Source organism: Myzus persicae, unplaced genomic scaffold, assembly GCF_001856785.1.
Source record: "Myzus persicae strain clone G006 unplaced genomic scaffold, MPER_G0061.0, whole genome shotgun sequence".
NCBI lineage: Eukaryota > Metazoa > Arthropoda > Insecta > Hemiptera > Aphididae > Myzus > Myzus persicae.
In genome coordinates this window covers 421378-441112 of record NW_019104133.1, presented here as the reverse complement: position 1 = coordinate 441112, position 19735 = coordinate 421378, and the positions used below count along the sequence as shown (strand labels likewise).

The 19735-nt window shown below is 28.7% G+C and overlaps 1 protein-coding gene across 2 annotated transcripts; it reads left to right on the top strand.

Annotated features, from left to right (window-relative positions):
- The first annotated feature begins 825 nt into the window (after positions 1-825).
- On the top strand, positions 826-17397 carry LOC111039090 (synaptosomal-associated protein 25-like). Of its 2 annotated transcripts, none has more exons than XM_022322408.1 (7): positions 826-1357; positions 1539-1580; positions 6340-6388; positions 7291-7408; positions 14245-14370; positions 14452-14596; positions 14806-14922. In XM_022322408.1, exons 1-7 carry the CDS (start codon positions 1292-1294, stop codon positions 14866-14868), a joined length of 609 nt encoding a protein of 202 aa, XP_022178100.1. In that variant the 5' UTR covers positions 826-1291; the 3' UTR covers positions 14869-14922. The 2 variants fall into 2 exon arrangements, with proteins under 2 accessions (XP_022178100.1, XP_022178099.1); XM_022322407.1 differs by having other exon boundaries at positions 1292-1357; positions 14437-14596; positions 14806-17397.
- The last annotated feature ends 2338 nt before the right edge of the window (positions 17398-19735 follow it).

Genomic DNA, 19735 nt, shown 5'->3' with positions numbered 1-19735 from the left:
AACACGCGGTGTGTGTTATATACGTATCCATATCATCACATAGGTATATCAAATTGAAATAGAAGTATTTTGTAATGAATAAAAAAATATGGAAATAAATTTAAAGAACGAAAATATGGTCAAATTTTGAGTTGTGAAAACATAATAATTATATTGATATGATAATATATTATATATATTATATACAATTTTACTGTTGTACCTAACTTGGTTTATTATTCAACTCATCACTTGTACCTAACCTAACCGCTGCCTTAATAATACGCCATATATTTTCGGGGGACGAGAATATCGAATGTTATGCCATATAGTATAGTATAGAGAAACTCTGTCAATATATTATTCTCATATAGACTCAATTATGGATTATGATTTTAGTTCGAAAACCCAGAAAGAAGATGTCCAACGATGGATATTTCTTATTAGCAATAAGTATAAGTTATTTATATTAAAGTCGTTATGACGTCCGAGTCGGACCGATTTTAACGATTTTACAAACACGCGGCGTATATTATACTACGCGTGTACCTTTACAAATTATTACCGCTGCGTATTATTATACGAGTAAAAGCGTTGTACACAGATATATATATTGCGATATTATATAAATTGTATATATTTAACGGGTAAAAACGCGCTGCTGTCCCGCGGTCGCGGTCGAACCCGGGAAACGTCGTCGTCGTCCTCGGCGGCGGCGCTCGGGGATGCGCGCGAAATTGACGAGCGCGGGGTGTAGGGGGGGAGTGGAGGCGGAGGCGGCGGCGGCGGGCGCCCGGGCGAAAGAAAAAGCAACACTCGCACACACTACAGAGCTGGCATTCGCACGGCGGCGTAAAAACGGTCTGTTGCGCTCCTAGTTTTCCGTTTCCACCCCGTCGGCGACGCACGTACCCCGCGCGAGTCACTGCACATTATTACGCCGTCCGTGTGCACGACAACACGCCGCGCGATCGGCTTTCTCTCTCTCTCTCTCTCTATCTATCTCTATCTCTCTCTTGCTGACGACCGGTCGATAATAATCATAACAATAATATCGATCAACGGTCGGCCTGCACTCGTGAAAACGTGTTGTCCGTCGCGTTTATCGCGAAATCGGCGGTGTTCGCGCGCGAGAGAGACTGCTGACAGGTCCGAAGATTATTGTGTCCCGAGCGAGCGTCTCGTGGCCGAGAAACAAATAGTATTTCCGCAGGAAGTATCCACGAGACCATTCCGGGGGCCGATAAGGTGACAACGGCACTCGAATAAATATATATAATATATTACACTATACCGCCGACGCAATATCATCATGCCAGCCATCGTAGCCAACGAGTTGCAAGACATGCAATTGCGGTCGGCCCACGTAACGGACGAGGTAAGCGATGCACCCGATCTCATACTGTAGTATTAGGTACCTGTGTGGTATTGCACACATCACACTTGTGCCATTATGAGACGTCATGTGACATGTTTGATATTATACGTATCGTTTTCGACTTATTTGTATAGCTGATTTCGTATATATTACATGTCTTGTTGGTGTTTTTTGTTTGCAGTCTCTGGAGAGCACCCGTCGGATGATCGAACTCTGCGAAGGGGTACGTAACATGATAGTATATATACTGTGCGTTATAGGCACATACCTGCAGCTGTACGTGTCAGTATACTTGTATACGAAAATGTTTATTTTTGTAATTGTTTTTTCCCCTCCGAGACCAAAGCACAACTCCCCCGCCTACAAAACCCCGATCCAATATATTATGTATTTTTCAAACCATGTAATACTATATTCGTCCATTTTTTTGTTTACCCACGACGCCGGAGCGATTTTTTTCCATCGTCTGTAGGTAGTTGTTTGGGGTATTAAATTATTATTATTATTATTATTATTATTATTATTATTATTATTATTATTATTGTTATTGCCGTTGTTATTGCCGTGTTCTGATTTCGTCTCGCAGCGCTCCCAATCACTGCGCTCTCCAAACGATAATCAATCGCAAACAAAATCTCATATTACCTTCCAATATTATATACAAAATACCTATGGGCTATGACCGACATTATCAAATACATATAAATGTATACTTATCGACTTCTCGTTCAAAGCGCGTTAGCTCTACGCCGCCGTCTGACACGTGCGTTCATTCATATAAATAATATTATACGAGAAAGGCGCGCATATTAATTTCGAAAAATTAATTAATTACACGGTTGACGGATTTTTTAATAGAAAAAAGTTTTATTTAATTAAACTACAGTGCTCAGATTGGGTTCGCGTTATAATTATGTTGTGCTTAAGTGATCCGGATAACGTTGTTCCTTCGCTTATTTTATGTTTAGGGTACTATACCATTAATCTAGAAATTTAATTTACACACATTTTTTTTATGAACAGTACATACTGCAAAAACATTTTAACATAGTTACAAAATAATAAAATTGAATGCCATTAACAGTTTACAAGACTTTAATAAACTGTGACAATATATCAGTAAAACGAACCTATGTATGCATTTACAAAATAAACTAACTATTGGAAATCAATAGTTTTATTTCAATCAATTAATAAATTGTAAGTTTTATTGATTTGTTAATTGTTTTTATGAGGAAACTTGATGGTTTTAAAAAAAAAAAATTTTTTTTATTTTAAAATAAATTATATCAAATTTCGTACCTTTTTAGACTAATATATTACCTATAATAAACCTAAATGTTATTTAATATCAAATAATATTTCTCCCATTAAATTAATTACCCATCTTCAGATTCATGTCACAAGTAATTCCAAATAAAACGTGTTCGATTTTTGCTAACTTGTACATGCTACAATTATAATTCATTGAAGTTTAATTATTTATAAATTCATTAAACTGTGTAGAGTGATATAAATTCTAAATTAAATATTTTATTTTTAATTTGCAACAATTTGTTGTCTATTGCATTATATAGATATTTTACATATTTTATAACATATTATTGACACAATAAACTAATTAATATTGATTATTCAATAATAATAAATAAATATTAAGTTACAATTAATTATACAATTTAAAATATTGAATTTAGTGTTAACAATGTAAAATATTTATTGTATTTTATTGAAGCAATAATTCATTTTCCTATAATAGCTTTAAACAAAGATCCAACATTAATATTCCATATGTTTAATATATTTATATAAGTATCCATAATTTAGTATTGCATGTGTCGACATGTTTTTTTTGAAAAATAAAATTTTTAAATTATGTTCTATAAATTTACTGTCTTCAATTTATTTTTTATTTTTTGCAGTAACTACCTATATGAACAAACTTCAGTATAATTCAATTGTATCATTAAACTTCGATAATTATATAATTTGGTATTTTTTTTTTATAATTTTCACATAATTTTTAATTGTTTTAAATTTGTTAAATTGGATGTAGGTATAATAATATACAATATATTCATTATATTGAATAATTATTAAATTTACGTGGAATAAAATAGTTATGAAATTATAAAAATAAATACAATTTCGAGTAAACATTTAGCCTTTGAGCCTACTAAAAATGTGCTATTTGTGTTTTATTAACGAATAAAAAAATTGTCTATAACACTGCATATATATAAGACAAACAATTATTGGTAAACTCAATAAAAATTTAAAAATGAGTTACTTAAATATATAGTATACAAACGAATATGAATTGTACAAAAGTTAGCAATAATTAATTGAATTAGTTTATAACTAAAAATAAATACGTAGCTAGATGTTATATCTTATAAATTATAAATAATATATTTTTTAATTATTTTAATGACATAGACTATCGGTTATCTGAGATGAAGGGTTGGTATTATTATGCAATATACCTAGTGTGAAGTTTCGTTTCATTATACAATGTCAGACACGGATATTGTCCAATTTTATACGGTATAGGTATTCAATATAATATATGTAGGACGTAGGTATTCATCATAACTCGACAAAAGACGCATTTAGGTGATGACTATAAACCATCGGATGTTCATTAATGGTGTCGAGATTATTTTGACAGTGACGGTTAGATATATATATATATAAGTATAATATAATCGCTAAACGATTTATTATTAAACCTATATATATGTAGCATAGAGCTTTTGAACGTGTATACCAATTCGTTAAAGATATATTTAAGGTAAATACGATTGATAGAAGAACTTCAGGTACCCTTTTAAAAACGGCTGTGAAGCGTGTATAAAAATGTACAATGTACATATTATATACAATATACAATATGTAAATATATTTGTATCATAAAATAAACTTGTATATTGTATATATTATTATGTGTAGTTTTTCTTCGAAACTATAATAGTGTGTTATTTCTTAAGCGATAGTGAATATATAAGTATATAGTCACTTGAGAACCACTTAAAAAGTTTATTTCAAAGTTAAATCGCATTTAATGGAAACGATTTTTTTTTTTTTTTAATTATTTATTATAACGTTTACTCATAGTCATGAATGGCCATTAGTCAGGTAAATTAAATTGCACTTTAAATAATAACGTCTCATAAGTTTCTCAAGCAATTTTCGCAATCGTCGAGTTCTACGCCACCAGTCTCTTTTTACAAACAGTAGTATAAGACAATAGAGCTGTTCATCTGAGTAATTAAATAATTATAATTTAAAGTCTAGAAAGAATGATGAAATACATTCTCACGTATTTTTGTTGATTTAATTTTACAAATTCATCCAGAAGCAAACAGACCTTTTTTAATTCGAGTTTAAAAAGTAAATAAATCGCTATACCTATACAGGCATATTATGGTGTGTACCTAAAAAAATATATTAATATAATATAATATAAGTAGTAATTTAGTATTTTCATTGAGTGTGTGTGTGGGGGGGGGGGTCGTAAATTGTCTGATTTTAAGTACAAATTTAATAATAATTTACATGAAATGAATGAACCAGCCAAACAATTTTTCAATGATAAACCATCAGAATGTTTAATATAGTATGATTGATTATGAAAAACTTGTATATAGATGTTACATTTTTAGTTTTAACAAGAAAAGTTTTCATTTAGTATTGTAGTTAAGATAACTTTTAGAGGAGTTTGAATTCTATTAACTGTCAAATAATAATAACATAATAATAATTAACATATTATAATGAATAATCAAAAAGCAAATAAAATAAAATATTATTCTTTAAATTAAACAATTTATCGTAATTTATTACATTTCACAGTAATAGAAAAATATAACTTTTTATACCTAAATTGAATAATAAGCATATTGTACCATTTTTATTTTTATTTCATTTACATTTTTTTTTATAAAAATCTGATAGCATATTATATTACATACTTTTAATCCACTATACCAACTGGATAAATAATAATGGTATGAATTTAATTTTTGTTAATCCGGTATAGGTATGGGTACTGGGAACACAGCGTAACGGGATTTTCTGAAAATGTGAGAGAGAATTCAAGTGAACTATACAAAAAATATTGTGGAAACGAATTATAGTTTACTTATCATATGATTAAATATTGGCAAGTTCTAATTACATTTTAAGTTTTTCACTCAATATCTATTTAAAAAGCATATATTCTGCTTACACACATTAAAAACCGAGCATTAAGTTTCATTCACATATCCCAATGTTTATTATGTAGGTACCTGTACCGGCAAAACTGATGTTAAATTGGCGAACGCCATTACAATCCTCTGATTTGTTAAAACAAAAGAAAAAATAATATATTAAAAATTAACATTGTAGGGAGGTACTAAACGACAATTCTTAATACAATTTTTAAAATATTTCAGTCATTTGTATTCTTTTAATATTTTAAACAATTTTAAACACTCAACTCTGTTAAATAAATATGAAAACGGGAGATACTACAATTTGCTTTCAAACAATGGGGATTTTTCGCATAAATTAATGTGCAATCAATACATAATATAATGGGTAGATTTGTACATATTATGACATTAGTACGTTTAAATATCTAAGAATAAAAATACCACTTAAAAGTGCCTTAAAAATATTTGTATACCAATCATTATTTCCAGAATAAATCCACAAAAAAAACCTCTTACTGTATAAAAACAGAGGAAACGTTCTTCTTTTAGTTTTTTATAAAATATTACGCCGACGAGCAAAGTTGTCAATTCGTCTTGAAAAAACTGTTATAATTGAGTTCCGTATCACTGTATAATCAAATTTTAAATGTTGTATCAAAAGAATACTAACAGCGATGAATCCAACCCGCAAACGTAATTACGGACTATGGTGCATTATATGATCATTAATATTATTATATTATATTTGTGAGCATAAAAATGACTAACTTGAAATTTTTGCAGACAAAGGAAGCAGCCATTAAAGCTCTAGTTGAGTTAGATGATCAAGGCGGTAAGGATGAATTAATTAATATTAAATAATTTGCATTATAGTATTTAGTGTATACCCGAAAGTTTGAGATGTACTATGCGGCAGGCGTACTTATATATTATACAACATTCAAGCTCTCGAATCCACTGATAATCCTAATAGGTATCTGAATTAATAATATAACAAAATATCGTTGATTAAATACGAACCCTAAACCAATATTGAAAATTACTGAGAGACCTATTATCGGTGGCGAACACAGCGGTAGGAAAGTGTTTAGGGTATATGACACCCCATCTGTCATATGTTTAGTTAATTTTAATACGATATTGTAAAATCCGAGCATGCTGCAAGTTCCAAATATATTTGGTGAAAAATGTTTGGATAATATACAATGATAGTAGGCGTGCTATTTGTAGATCTACGTTTTAATAGCACGTCACATGATTTCTCAACGAATAAATACATATATACTATATAAATGCTCGATGAAAATAGGCATGAAAAAATTCTGAATTCACCGCTGCTTTAGTATGATATTTATTTTTGTTTTGTCGGTACCTACACCTGCTGCAGGTATAATAATACTTACAACGACTCACCGAAAAAAATATTTACAGGATCTACATACTTATAAAAATATATATTTATATAGTTAGGTATAATCGTTTAACAAGTCTTTATGCCCAAAGCACATAAACCGCAGACGACTTTATTCTGCGATTGGTATTTTTATCTCAACCTTTATCCGAGTATACCTGCTGCAGCGGTTCTATCGAAATGGTTTTTGTAATCGGTTTAAGCACGCGTTGCGTGGCTGACATAAGCATATTGACCAAAGACGCATACATATATATTATATAGAGAGAGATACGTACAATATAAAGAAAATATATATGCATCATGGTTTATGCGATTTCCAGAGAAAATGGACAGGATCGAGGAGGGGATGGATCAAATAAACGCGGACATGAAGGAAGCGGAAAAGAACCTTACCGGCATGGAGAAATGTTGTGGTATTTGCGTGGTGCCTTGCAACAAGTAAGTTCCTAGCTATACTTCACCGTAACAACACTATTGGCTCGTTATCAAATAAACACTTGTATACGTGGTGTCTTGATGGAAACTGACAAACGGAGTATAAAAAAAAATTTAAAAAATAATAAATACGAACCCCTCTCGGCGACTAATGCGTTTTATCTTTTGTACATTCAGGGAAAAATATCATAAATCGAACGGTTCGGCACTTCGACCTACAAGACGAAATCCTATTTCGAATTCGATTCCGAAAAAAATACACTCGAGTGAATTTTATCACTAATTTATATTTGATTTCAAACGAAGTAATACAATTTTCCGGTAAAAGTACAAATGTTTCCATTATAGATTTTTATATATTTTTTATTTTAATTATTGAAAACATTTAGTAGTTAAAAGTTGATAACGAACACGTAGTAACATAATTATTATGTAACGAGTCGTTGTTATGACGTATTAGCTTGAAATAAAATGCAAATAGGTATTTAACTTTACAAAAAAAATTCGATCTAATATGATAATATTGATTTACACTCCAGGTTATTATATACGTAGTAGGTATATGTTTATTTTTTAATAATATATTCCTTACTATATAATTTTTTTTCATAATAATTAGTACATTTGAATTTCTGACAAAATTCTCAAAATCAATATACATATACAGACATACAGTATACATTTTAATGCTATGTATTGATAAAATTAAACACAAACATGTGTAAAATATACCATATAATATGAAAGTTGAAAACTGCAAGTAAGCTTAAGTGATTTTCAAACTTTTCGGACACGCAGTGCGCAATTTTATATATATTCAAAATACAAATAATTGAGTTACAGATAAACACTTCACCACGCATATGTATAGGTTTATCATCGACTGGAAACCTCGACGAGAGTGAAATGATGATTGACGGAGAGTTTCAATCAATCAGGCGGATGTCACTGATCATTATTGCATGTCCACGGTCCTGCGACTAAATTGAAATGATGTGAAAAGTACGATATGACGACTCTATATAGATTTAATTCATCACAAATTGCGATAACCCACAGCAGAAACTTTTTTTTAGCCTCCATTCTATAATATTATTATATACTCTGTATAGGATAATAATAATTTTGTTTTTTATTTCATCGGCCCGATTTATCGTATTTACCTACCTTCAGTATTACAGATTTTTCAGGTCACGTAATTTTCTAATTTTAATTTTTGCATTTTTTACGATAATATGCTTTTATGCGCATATTTAAATATTTGTATATATATATACTATAGGAACACCTGCCATTATTAATTTGAGCTTTCATTAGTTATTATGATCGAACTAAAAAAAGCACAACCACTTTAGCAATTTGAAAAAAAACTTTTAGTAGGCACCTAAATATAATTAATTTTAAAAACGTTTCGATTAAAAAAAAATTTAATCTTTTTGTTTGAAACTGTTATTGTGTATAATACTGAAGAAAGATTTTAAATAAATCTGCAATTTTGTTATAATGCTATAATTGAAGAAGACGTTATACCCACGGCACATACATTATCTCCGTCTTACAAACGCATAACACAGCAAATTGTATACGTTCCGAGTTATCCATTTAAAGTTAATAAACCCTTAATAATGTTATGCGTTGTATTTTCTTACAAACACATTAGATTAAGGCAGATTTTATGTTTTAAATAATCCATTTAACACGTACGTCCATGAACTCTGTTATTTTTATTATTAAAGTGATTTGAAGTAATATCAAATTTAGTAGTAACAATAGTATCTATAGTGAACGTCTAATTTCAAAATTGTAAATAACTCGCTTAAAAAGGAAAGCATACAAAATACCTTTGAGATTTGCTATAGATAATATTTTACTCCTAAATTTGATAATAGGTAAATTTACTCTAACATTAAACATAACAGAACCTACCTTTAACCTAACCTAACCTATGAAGAACGGAAAATTTGGTATGTCATCATGCGTTTATAAGATAAGTCAACGCATAACGTGAGTGTCGCGAGTGTTGCGTCTTCTTAAGTTAACTATTAAGATTTATGAAGAGACGTCTCACCCACGTTTATGGTCTCCTTGTTAAAAACGTACAACACAGCAAATATGGTTTCAGATGATCCAATTTCATGTTGTTAGTTTTAATATTATAATGAATTTATCTATCGACTATCATTAAACTTAAAGCTATAACAACGACATTATCTATGTTTGAACTTTGGGTTTTTACGATATTTTTAAGTGAATTGTGAGTAGGTATGTCAAGTATTTAAAACAACATAATAACTAACTTAAAAATTTAAATGACTCTAAAAGCTCAGCCTACAAAGACATATAATGTGCTTAGCTCTATTAAATAAAAATAAGTTAATTAATTATTCTAATACATTAAACCTAATGAAACGGAGACAACACATGCGGATGTGACCTCCTCTAAAGTTATATATCAACTAAAAACATTTTGAAAAATATTTCACTAATACTTTGATCATACTCCTTTTTGTTATTTTACAAAATTTAATAATTAACCACACCATTATAATATTACATTATTTATTTTTATATCCTGGGAACGTTGTATGGTATTTGATCGAGTTTGATAGGTAGGTATTTTGTTTATGGAATTTAGCTGTATATTCTGTGTATGACACTATCATATTGGCATATATAGCTGTCCAAAACATATAATTCAATTCTAAATAACATTTTATCATGTTAATGCATCCACCCAAACTGTTGCTGTGTTTGTTTTTTACGATTGACGTTCATTAAAATGATTTAAAAATAAAGTTAATGTTTATAACATGGTTTTAATGTATTTTATTTTAATTACACCTTTACTGCAGTTTGCCAGTTTACACTTGCAGTATTTAACATAAAACCTTTGTCAGATGCCTATCATTTTTTTTTCAACATTACATCAAACATAAATGACCTACCAGGACACTGTTGTTTCCAAATATATATAAACATACATTCTATAGTGGCTGGCGACCAAACTAACCCCTCCTCCTCTAAACACCGTCAATTGATGCGATTTTAGGTCGTTATAATTCGTCTTAATAAACGCTGTTATTTTTCCACCTGACCAGTGACCACTCACTCTCGTCGAGGACTCCAATCAACGATGGTGCTGGTACCTACCATAAGGTAACAAATCATCTTACCGTTCGTTATTAAATTAATTATGTATAAATCATAATTACATTTAATTTAAAAAAAAAAAACGATACTCACATCAAAACGCGTGTAACTCGAAAATCCTTCGTTATTAATTTTTCGATTCACAAGAAACGTTCTTTTCTTTTACTTACTTCGAATATGACAAATCTTTATATCTTAATATTATTTTTATATTTTATCGGGAGTATTTCTTTGAAGTCGCTTATTGAATTTCAAATTGTGTTTATAAATTATCATACAATAATCAAACGATAAATATTATTCAGCCATTATAAACGCTGAAATCTGTATGCAACTTTTAATTAGTTCTTTCTGTAGTACTTAGATAGACAATAAAAATACAAAAATAGACACTATGGTAAATGTGTAAATAAAAAATACTAAAAATAACACGTCATTATTTTTTTAAACAATAATCGAGTATTATTTGTATGGATTTTATACATCTTATACAATAATTGAGTATTGTCTGTATATAGATTTTAAAAATTATTTTATTGTATTTTAAGATATATAATATATATGTATAATTCGTTTATAATCATCAAAATGTAAATTCTTGTTTGTTGTTGTTGTTTTTTTTTAATAGTTTTATAATTATTATGGTGATTTAATAATAACTTTACAAGTTTTGATTAGTTTATTGGTACTTTAGCGCCAGTACTTGTCTGTTATCTCAACTACCAATTTTTATATTTAAATAAATTTAACGTATTTTCGAAGGCTGACGCTCGACTTAGGATATTCCTTCTATACGAGATACAAATATTCCAATATGACCTATGACCTTTAACATAGGCAGGTACTTATATAGCAGTACTCATTTTACATATTATCTTTCGTTATTACATATTATTCCGATGTCATAATTATTACATTCATCTCGGATCAGTACCTATATTAAATGTATTTTTATCGTTAGACAATGAATTACGTAAATACGTGCGAGTTCATCAATACGAGGGTACTCAGTTAAAACATTAAATATTACGTACGTCATAATTTCATTTCATTGGTTCAATGTGCGTATAGCAACTTTCATATATTTTATATGCTACATTTGCGAAACATGCTGCATTGAAAAAACTCCCCACGTAGTTTAAAAATCCTATAGTCAGTGGTTGTATTGAGGGGGTAGCACCGTGCGAAAAAGGAGTCCCTCATCATTTTTTTAAAAATATTTATGCATAGTGCCTACCCATTCTAATTATATCGTAATCAATAAGACATTTTTTAAATATTCATTTACTCACGTTTTTTTCCGCTTTTGCATACTCCTTCTCATTTTTTCGCTGTTCAGGCTCTAACACTGTAGCCTATAGTTGTATAGACACTTGTATAATGATATAATGGTTATCAATGTATAAGTAAATAATTATGAGATGGATAATTGACCTGATTTTATATAATATACCTATAGGTACGCACGCAGTGGTCGAAGTGGAGAGATATGGTGGAATAATGGCATCCCTCCATTTATTTTTTTTGAAAATAATCAACCCCCTATTAATTATATACACATATTATCGATTTATATTGGTGTCTTTCATAACATATTTATTTTTACGAAGGTTTTTTTTAAATTAAAGTTACAATTACACAATGAACAATGATGTCTGTTAGCAACATAACATTATTAATTATTTTAGATAAGAAACAAGTATTTACCTATTTACTTGCTCTTTAAATTAGGCAATATGATAATTAGATTAATAAACGTAAACATGATTTCTTACAATTTTAGATGATAATAAGATGATATATTAATTATGAATTATAAGAAGCCATACACGAGTTAAACTCACCCCCCTCCCTCAAAAAAGGAAAAGAAAAGAAAAGAAAAGAAAAATTAAAAGTGTATAATTGTTTAAGCTATATAAATCAAAACGATATGAACTATATGATAACCATATAAATTAAGGGCATCCTTCCACTTATTTTGAGCCACTTTAACCACAGCGGGGTAACGGTTTCGGTTACTGCAATATCAAACATGGACAACGATTATTTTCCCCTAGATTCACTGTTATATAGATCAAGTAGATTCACAATATTTTACTATCTGTTACGCACATACTATACAGTAAACATAATTAAACAGGTATCGTGTAATAGATACCTACCTAACTTGTACCATACAAGTCGGCGAGCCGCAGTTTTGATAGTCGAGATAACGATCAAGTAATTTTATTTCGTATTTCAGTTATGCAAACGTCGAATAATACCTCTGTACACCTAAACTGTTTATAGTTTATTTATTTATGTTTATAATACATACCATATCGTTATTATTTTAATATACTGGTAAACTCGATATATATAGGCTTGTCGGTAATTATATTTTAACTACTGAATTGCATGTAAAACTGTAGTACCATTTGTTTGAAGTGTTTTGTATACACTGTGTTATACAACTATATAAAGTAACATGTACATATTCATTTTATGCATTTTTAGATTTCTAGATTTGTTTCGACTTTCGAGACACATACATTTTTGTGTTTTGCCATCAGCATTGTCCTCTTACAAGAAATTACTATACGTATAAATTATAATAATACTTGCGAGTTGCGACTCCTGGTATATTATATGCTTTTATAGAAAATCAAAATGTAAAATACTTACACGGTTATACGTTGTACTCGGTCATCACGTGACAATATTGTCATAATATCATCAGGAAATAAATATCCTTTGAATATTTCTTTAACTGTAATATATTTATGCAAGCCAAATTTTCGTGCATAATATGAATACAAGATTAAAAGAAATTTAACTTGGAGTTATATTCCTAATAAATAAATATGCAGCCTAAATGTATTTAAAAATTACACACCTAAGAAATAGAAATAAAATATGATTATGTATCTCTCTTCTTGACAGCTCATCTACAATAATTTTAAAAAAACATAAAATTTAAGAACCTACAGAGGTTTGGGAGAGAAAATTATTAATGTGATATCGAACAATAACAAAAACTAAAACATGACAGATTTGATTAAACTTTTATCTAAAAAAAAAACAATTTTTAAAAATTTGAACTTTGAACTTTAGAAGTTTGCTGGTACTATATTATAAATTATTCGTGAAACAGATGAGCAAAAAATACATAGGTACATACAAATTTAATACTATTTATATAATAAATCAAATTATTATATTTGAACAGCAGTTCTTAAATTTTAATTTTTTGCACAATTTTTATTCTTTAAAAATAAATTGATGATAAAAAGATAGCATAAAATGTATTTTAATTATTTTTAAATAAGTTAGCAATTGATGAATTGTTTCTTCTTAAATCTTCTCGTTTCTTCTACAAAACAAAGAATATAATATACAGTGAATATAAATATTAAATTAAAACGATAAAAATTGTGTTCGCAGAAAATATGATAAGTATAGTAATAAAATACTAAAATTTTTCATGTTTTTTACAAAACCATTATTAAAAATTACTGAATTTGGGGTTCACCGGAAACAATATGTAATCCAAAGTGGCAATGCTGCAGCGTTACTGCTTTAAGAAATATTCTCACATAAAAAAAATCTATTGTCAACAAGTTCAAATCCAGATGTTTTTTTTTCCCGAAAACACTTATTCCCTGATTTGCCTAAACAAATTATATATAGTGTTACGCTATTATGTTTAGGTCGACATCATTCAAAGAGGACGAAGGTACGTGGAAGGGAAACGAAGATGGCAAAGTAATAAACAAACAACCGCAGCGTGTGATCGAAGGGCCGAACATTACGCCGCAGGGTGGATACATAGCGAAGTAAATTGCTATTTAATTGAGAATTAATTAACAGAACAAAATACTATAAAGTGGTACAAACGAAAGTATGCATTCGTGTAGGATTACAAACGACGCCCGAGAAACGGAAATGGATGAAAACTTGGGACAAGTGAACACGATGATTGGTAACTTGAGAAACATGGCGTTAGATATGGGTTCCGAGCTTGAAAATCAAAACCAGCAGATCGAAAAAATCAGCACAAAGGTATGAATGCATTTTTTCGCACTAATTTCGATTTCGACAACGATTTTGTAATATAGGGAGAGTAAAGTAAAAATCATAAATATATACATACCTAACAGCTAATAATTATATGCAACATAGCTGTATTATAATAAAATATAAATTTCAAATATTTTTGAATATTATTATAACAACGCAAATAAAATGTAAAATTCCATATTTAATTTTAGACAAAATCAAATGATCTGCGGATTTCAGCGGCCAACCAAAGGACCAGAAATCTTCTTAAATAAATTACTAAAACGTTAACCTTCTTACGTGCATGCTATTTGTGGTTGTCAAAAGCGAACATAATGTATGGATTTTTTTTTACATACTCAAATTTCATGAGTAAATATCGTGTCTTCCCTGCATGTCATGTTATTCTATACAGCATTAAATAATATTATAGAAATAGGTTTATAAAATAATAATAATTTATAGATGTATTACATGTGGTTTGCAGTAGGTACCTACCTATATATATTATAACAAAATATATACTATCCGCTTCTGACCAATGGGCAGTGACTCATGTAGATAGGTACATACAAAATATCTAATAATAATATCGGTATTCATAAAATTCTCATTCGCAACTTTCACCCACTTGTGACAAGTTTTCGTATTAGCAAGTGTCAAAATTAATTTTTTTGACGGACAGTTTTGGATTTTTTCGTATAAACCCTATGAAGGTTTCAAGTTTGTACCATTTGTATGTATAGCATTTGCTGTCCATCAACAAGTTGAAAAATACATCCCTTCATTTTTTACATGATGTATAATGTACGTCATGAAAAAAAATAAAAAATACAAATAACAATGTCGTTGAAATTCCAATTTAAACTTGCCACCATAAATTGAACTAACGTGATTATTATTTACTTTTACTTCGGTGACTTAGTATTTATATTTGACACTTGCATTTATGTACGAACGAGTGTATACAGTAAAATACATAACCTTAATATTATACGGATCCGTCCACTTCATAATTAAAAACAAAGTTCATTATTTTTGCTATATACAAACTCTGAACTCAATAAATACGAGTGTGTTGGAATCCTTCTTTTAAAATGTAATTAATCAGTCTCAACAAATATTAAAGCTAAAATACAATGATCAAATATATAAATAGATATATTTAAACACATTTATACTATATTTTGTCTCATTTTATATTATATTCTATTTGTAAAATATTCATTATATATTATACTTAATGCGAAACTGTTAAGCTCAAATAATTCAACACAGTATATATTCTTAACCAATTAAAAACTAATTGTATTTAAATGTGGTGGATATAGGTACCTATATCTGTATTTGCTGGCTGTAATAGGGTACTCGTTAAAAATACGCCAAAAATATTGATTATTCATTTATCAATTATATAATATACCTACTCAAATTAGGTCACTCGTGCGAGTAATTGAATAGATTACTAATTGAAACAGTTTTTTAGTTTTTATTAATAGCATTGTCGTAAATTTCTAAAATGTGTCAAACGCGTTAAGTTTAACTACATCACATCGTGGGTAAAACTATATACATTTAAAAGTCTTTCGTACAATTTACTATGTAACTAATGTATGCAGCTATCAATCCATGAATATTAGTAACCACTTATGCACTGCAGGGTTAATGCGATTTCAAAAATTACTCTGAATTCTAATATCGACGTTTTCTCTATTTATTTGAAAAATAATTATTGATTATAGAGACAACATTTATGATATGATTTTAATTAGGATAACTGACGTAGGTGTGTTATGAATTATTTAAAAAGAAAATTTCCAACTCCTTTTCTTTCTGATTAGTTCTATCGTTCTATGTATTAAACACGTAGGTACCTACGAAAATAACAAAAGGGTTACACTGGTGTTCGAACCTATCAGCCTGTCTACGCGTGGTTATTTCGAATAGATATAACCTTGGCTGTGGCAAATTTGTTTAGATAATAACTGGTGATCGTAATCCATTTAAAATCAAAAATTTTAGTCAAGCTCATATTTGTAGTCGTGTTAAGTAAAAAGGTCCTGCACGCCTAATAGATTTCAAAATTTAAAGATTTTTAAATGTTAAAATATATTAATGACTTTAAACGATATAATTAATGCAAATATTGCAAATTGTGATTGTATGATTTTCAAAACGAATACACGCATATTACTTCTATTTTGTTCAGAAATAAAATTATTTTTAACAGGTTTACAATAACCACATTTTCAAATTTTTAAAAATTTGTTTTTTCATTAATATCATTTACAAATGTATTGTTAGAATATAATTAGTTTATTTAAGATATCTATAAATGATAGAAGTCGCATATTGTTCTCAAAATTTAGTATTTATTTTGCATCGATCCGGTACGTTTGAAATCGGTATATTACCTACTTTTCGACCTCTACATACCTAGTTTAATAAATGTCTGAAATCCTATATTGCAACTATTGTATAGTTGTATGTTACTTGCATATAGATAAGTCTATACGTAACAAAGATATATTATTGAATATTGTTACATTAGATGATAAGTATTATATTTAATATAATATAGCTATAGCTGAGTATTTCGCTAAAACCATAGATGATTAAAATATATCTGAGCGTTTTTAAGCTCACTATAATTATAAATTATATATTGTATTAATGTTTTATATTATATCGGCATTTTTTTTTTTAATTCATAAAAGTATTCAAAGGCGACAGCAATCACTCAACCCTCTGTGATGTTTTGTATATCCTGTCCGTAAAAATATTGTTAAACGGAATAATCACACGAAAACCATTCCATATATTATGTACCAGATATTATACTATATTATTTTTTATTTTATGTAACCATTATTTTTCAGTTTTATCAATGTCAAAGCTTTTTTCTCATCAGTTGTAAGTGTCCTTCCAGACTGTTTATTTTCAATTATTATCTGTAAAATGAATAAATGTCAATTAGAAAGTGAATTGTGTTTTTTCTATACATAGGTACCTAGGCAATTATAATTTGTAATTATAAAATTTGTACTTTGTACCTATAGTTAGGTGCATCTATGTCCTATTAATATGGACTAATCATTTTTCTAACGTTTTCCAGAATTGTCTAGATATGAATCGAGAGACTAATTTCCTAAACCTAAAAGTGCTCAAATATAAAATTGATGATTTCATTTTTAATTATTTAATTTTTAAATTTTAGAAACTCCGGCAAATGCCTTACAATACTTGGTAGTAGAAGTGGCTGCAGTGTTAAAGCTTATAAAGGAATATATAGAGTTTCAGAAAAAATCTGAAATCGACGGATTTACATTAGGAACAAAAGGGTTTTTGATATTCGACCACTTTAACTGTCACTTTTAAGCCCCATTCAAAAATATACTATAACAGCCGTTTTAGTAGACCGATTATATCTAAGTCAAGGGTCACCAAATGGCGGCCCGTGGACGAACTTTATTCGGCCCACAGACAAGACGTATAATTTTTTATTTTTTTTTTTTTTTTGATGATGAATTAAAAAGGTTTTCATGAATCTCCATTTTATTTTCATATTTTGTCTTTACTTTATAGTGAATTTGAATAAACATAGGCATACATTAAATTTTCATGACCGCAGAAACATCCTGAATTCCTAATAATGGCCCTCTGAAAATCTTAATTGGTGTTCCCTGATATATGTAGTATAAATATTAACAAAATCAACTAGACACTGAGGTAAATTTAAAAAATATACGCATTCAAACATGGGCAGCTTTTTTGGGTGCACTGCGTCCACTGGTATTATTCACGAGGCAAAACCATAAAACAGAATGTGAGGTAAAAAAAAAAAAAATAATTGATTCAAGACTGTACTTTATATTGCAAAACAATTTCGTTTTATCGATGTCGTGTTTTCAATTTCTATTTCTATTTTTTGAATATTTAAATCATACCATGAGTATTAATCTAATATTTTGGCAGTGTAATGCATTGATTTATTTGAGACAAAGTTTTTCAGTAATTGAATTAAAATAAAGTTAGATTTTAACTGTTTGTAACATTGATATTCATCAAATATATAATTTAAATCGTGTTTGTATTAAAAATTTAATTTCGATTTGTACACATTTAAATAGATGGCTTTTGTGAGACTTGAAAATAACTGAATTATTGTGAATGTTTTACACATTTTCAGATATTTGGTTGTTTAACTCTAAAAATTAATTTTAAAATGTGGAATGATTAATAAATTATTATTTAAGTTTATGCACGGACAAAATACCATCACATGTTATTATAAACAGTGGTGAATTTCTGCACCCCTATAGTTGGTACCTATCTTGGCCAAGTGCCACTTATGCATACACATAAATACGAGTACTCATACAAGTGCGTATATTATGTACCTGTACGGCTGTATAGTACCGTTCCCCATATATTATATCCAATATATTTTATATAGAGGAATTGAGGATATATATTGTTTATGATATGAGTATAGGATTTACAGGGTGTTCAACAAGTTTGGAAACGGTCATTAAGCCAATTAGGACTGATAAACGATGATATGGCATAGGTAATTAATGAGGGGATCAAATATTTTACCTAATAAATATACAGCAGTGTTTGTTATTTGTTATATATATTTATGTGTGTAGGTATAAAAAAGCAGGTAAACGGGTAACGTTCTACTGTACATTAAAGTCTAGACATCTAAAAACAACAAATCTAGGCTAAGATGGGTTTTCGGCCTATAATTTTACTAAGTATATTTAATGATATTTTTATGATTAAAGTAATTTATTTTACTATAAGATATTAAGAGAACTGATGTCTGATAGTATGTTGCATTAAATTTGCCTAAAGAATTGCATTTAAAAATATCATTGTATGTATAAAATATAATTATATACTTTATACGTTTCAAGTACCCAAGAACAATATTTTTTTTTATATTTTAATTACAACAAAATATGAAATTAATTAAATCGTCTTGGTTTTAATATGTAATTTCCTCCAAATTTGAACTTAAAATATTTGTAAAAAAGAACTGTGTTTACATATTTTTGGTTACAATTTAATATTTATGAACTATTATCGGAATCCTTGTTTGAAATATTCAATCCTTAGCTATAAAAATTGAAAATT

Bases quoted from the DNA above. Each gene is read 5' to 3' on its own strand.
- LOC111039090 (XM_022322407.1), top strand. From the start codon at position 1,292: ATGCCAGCCATCGTAGCCAACGAGTTGCAAGACATGCAATTGCGGTCG. The intron at 1,358-1,538 runs GTAAGCGATGCA...TTTTGTTTGCAG, and splicing joins CGGCCCACGTAACGGACGAG to TCTCTGGAGAGCACCCGTCG. The intron at 14,597-14,805 runs GTATGAATGCAT...ATTTAATTTTAG, and splicing joins TCGAAAAAATCAGCACAAAG to ACAAAATCAAATGATCTGCG.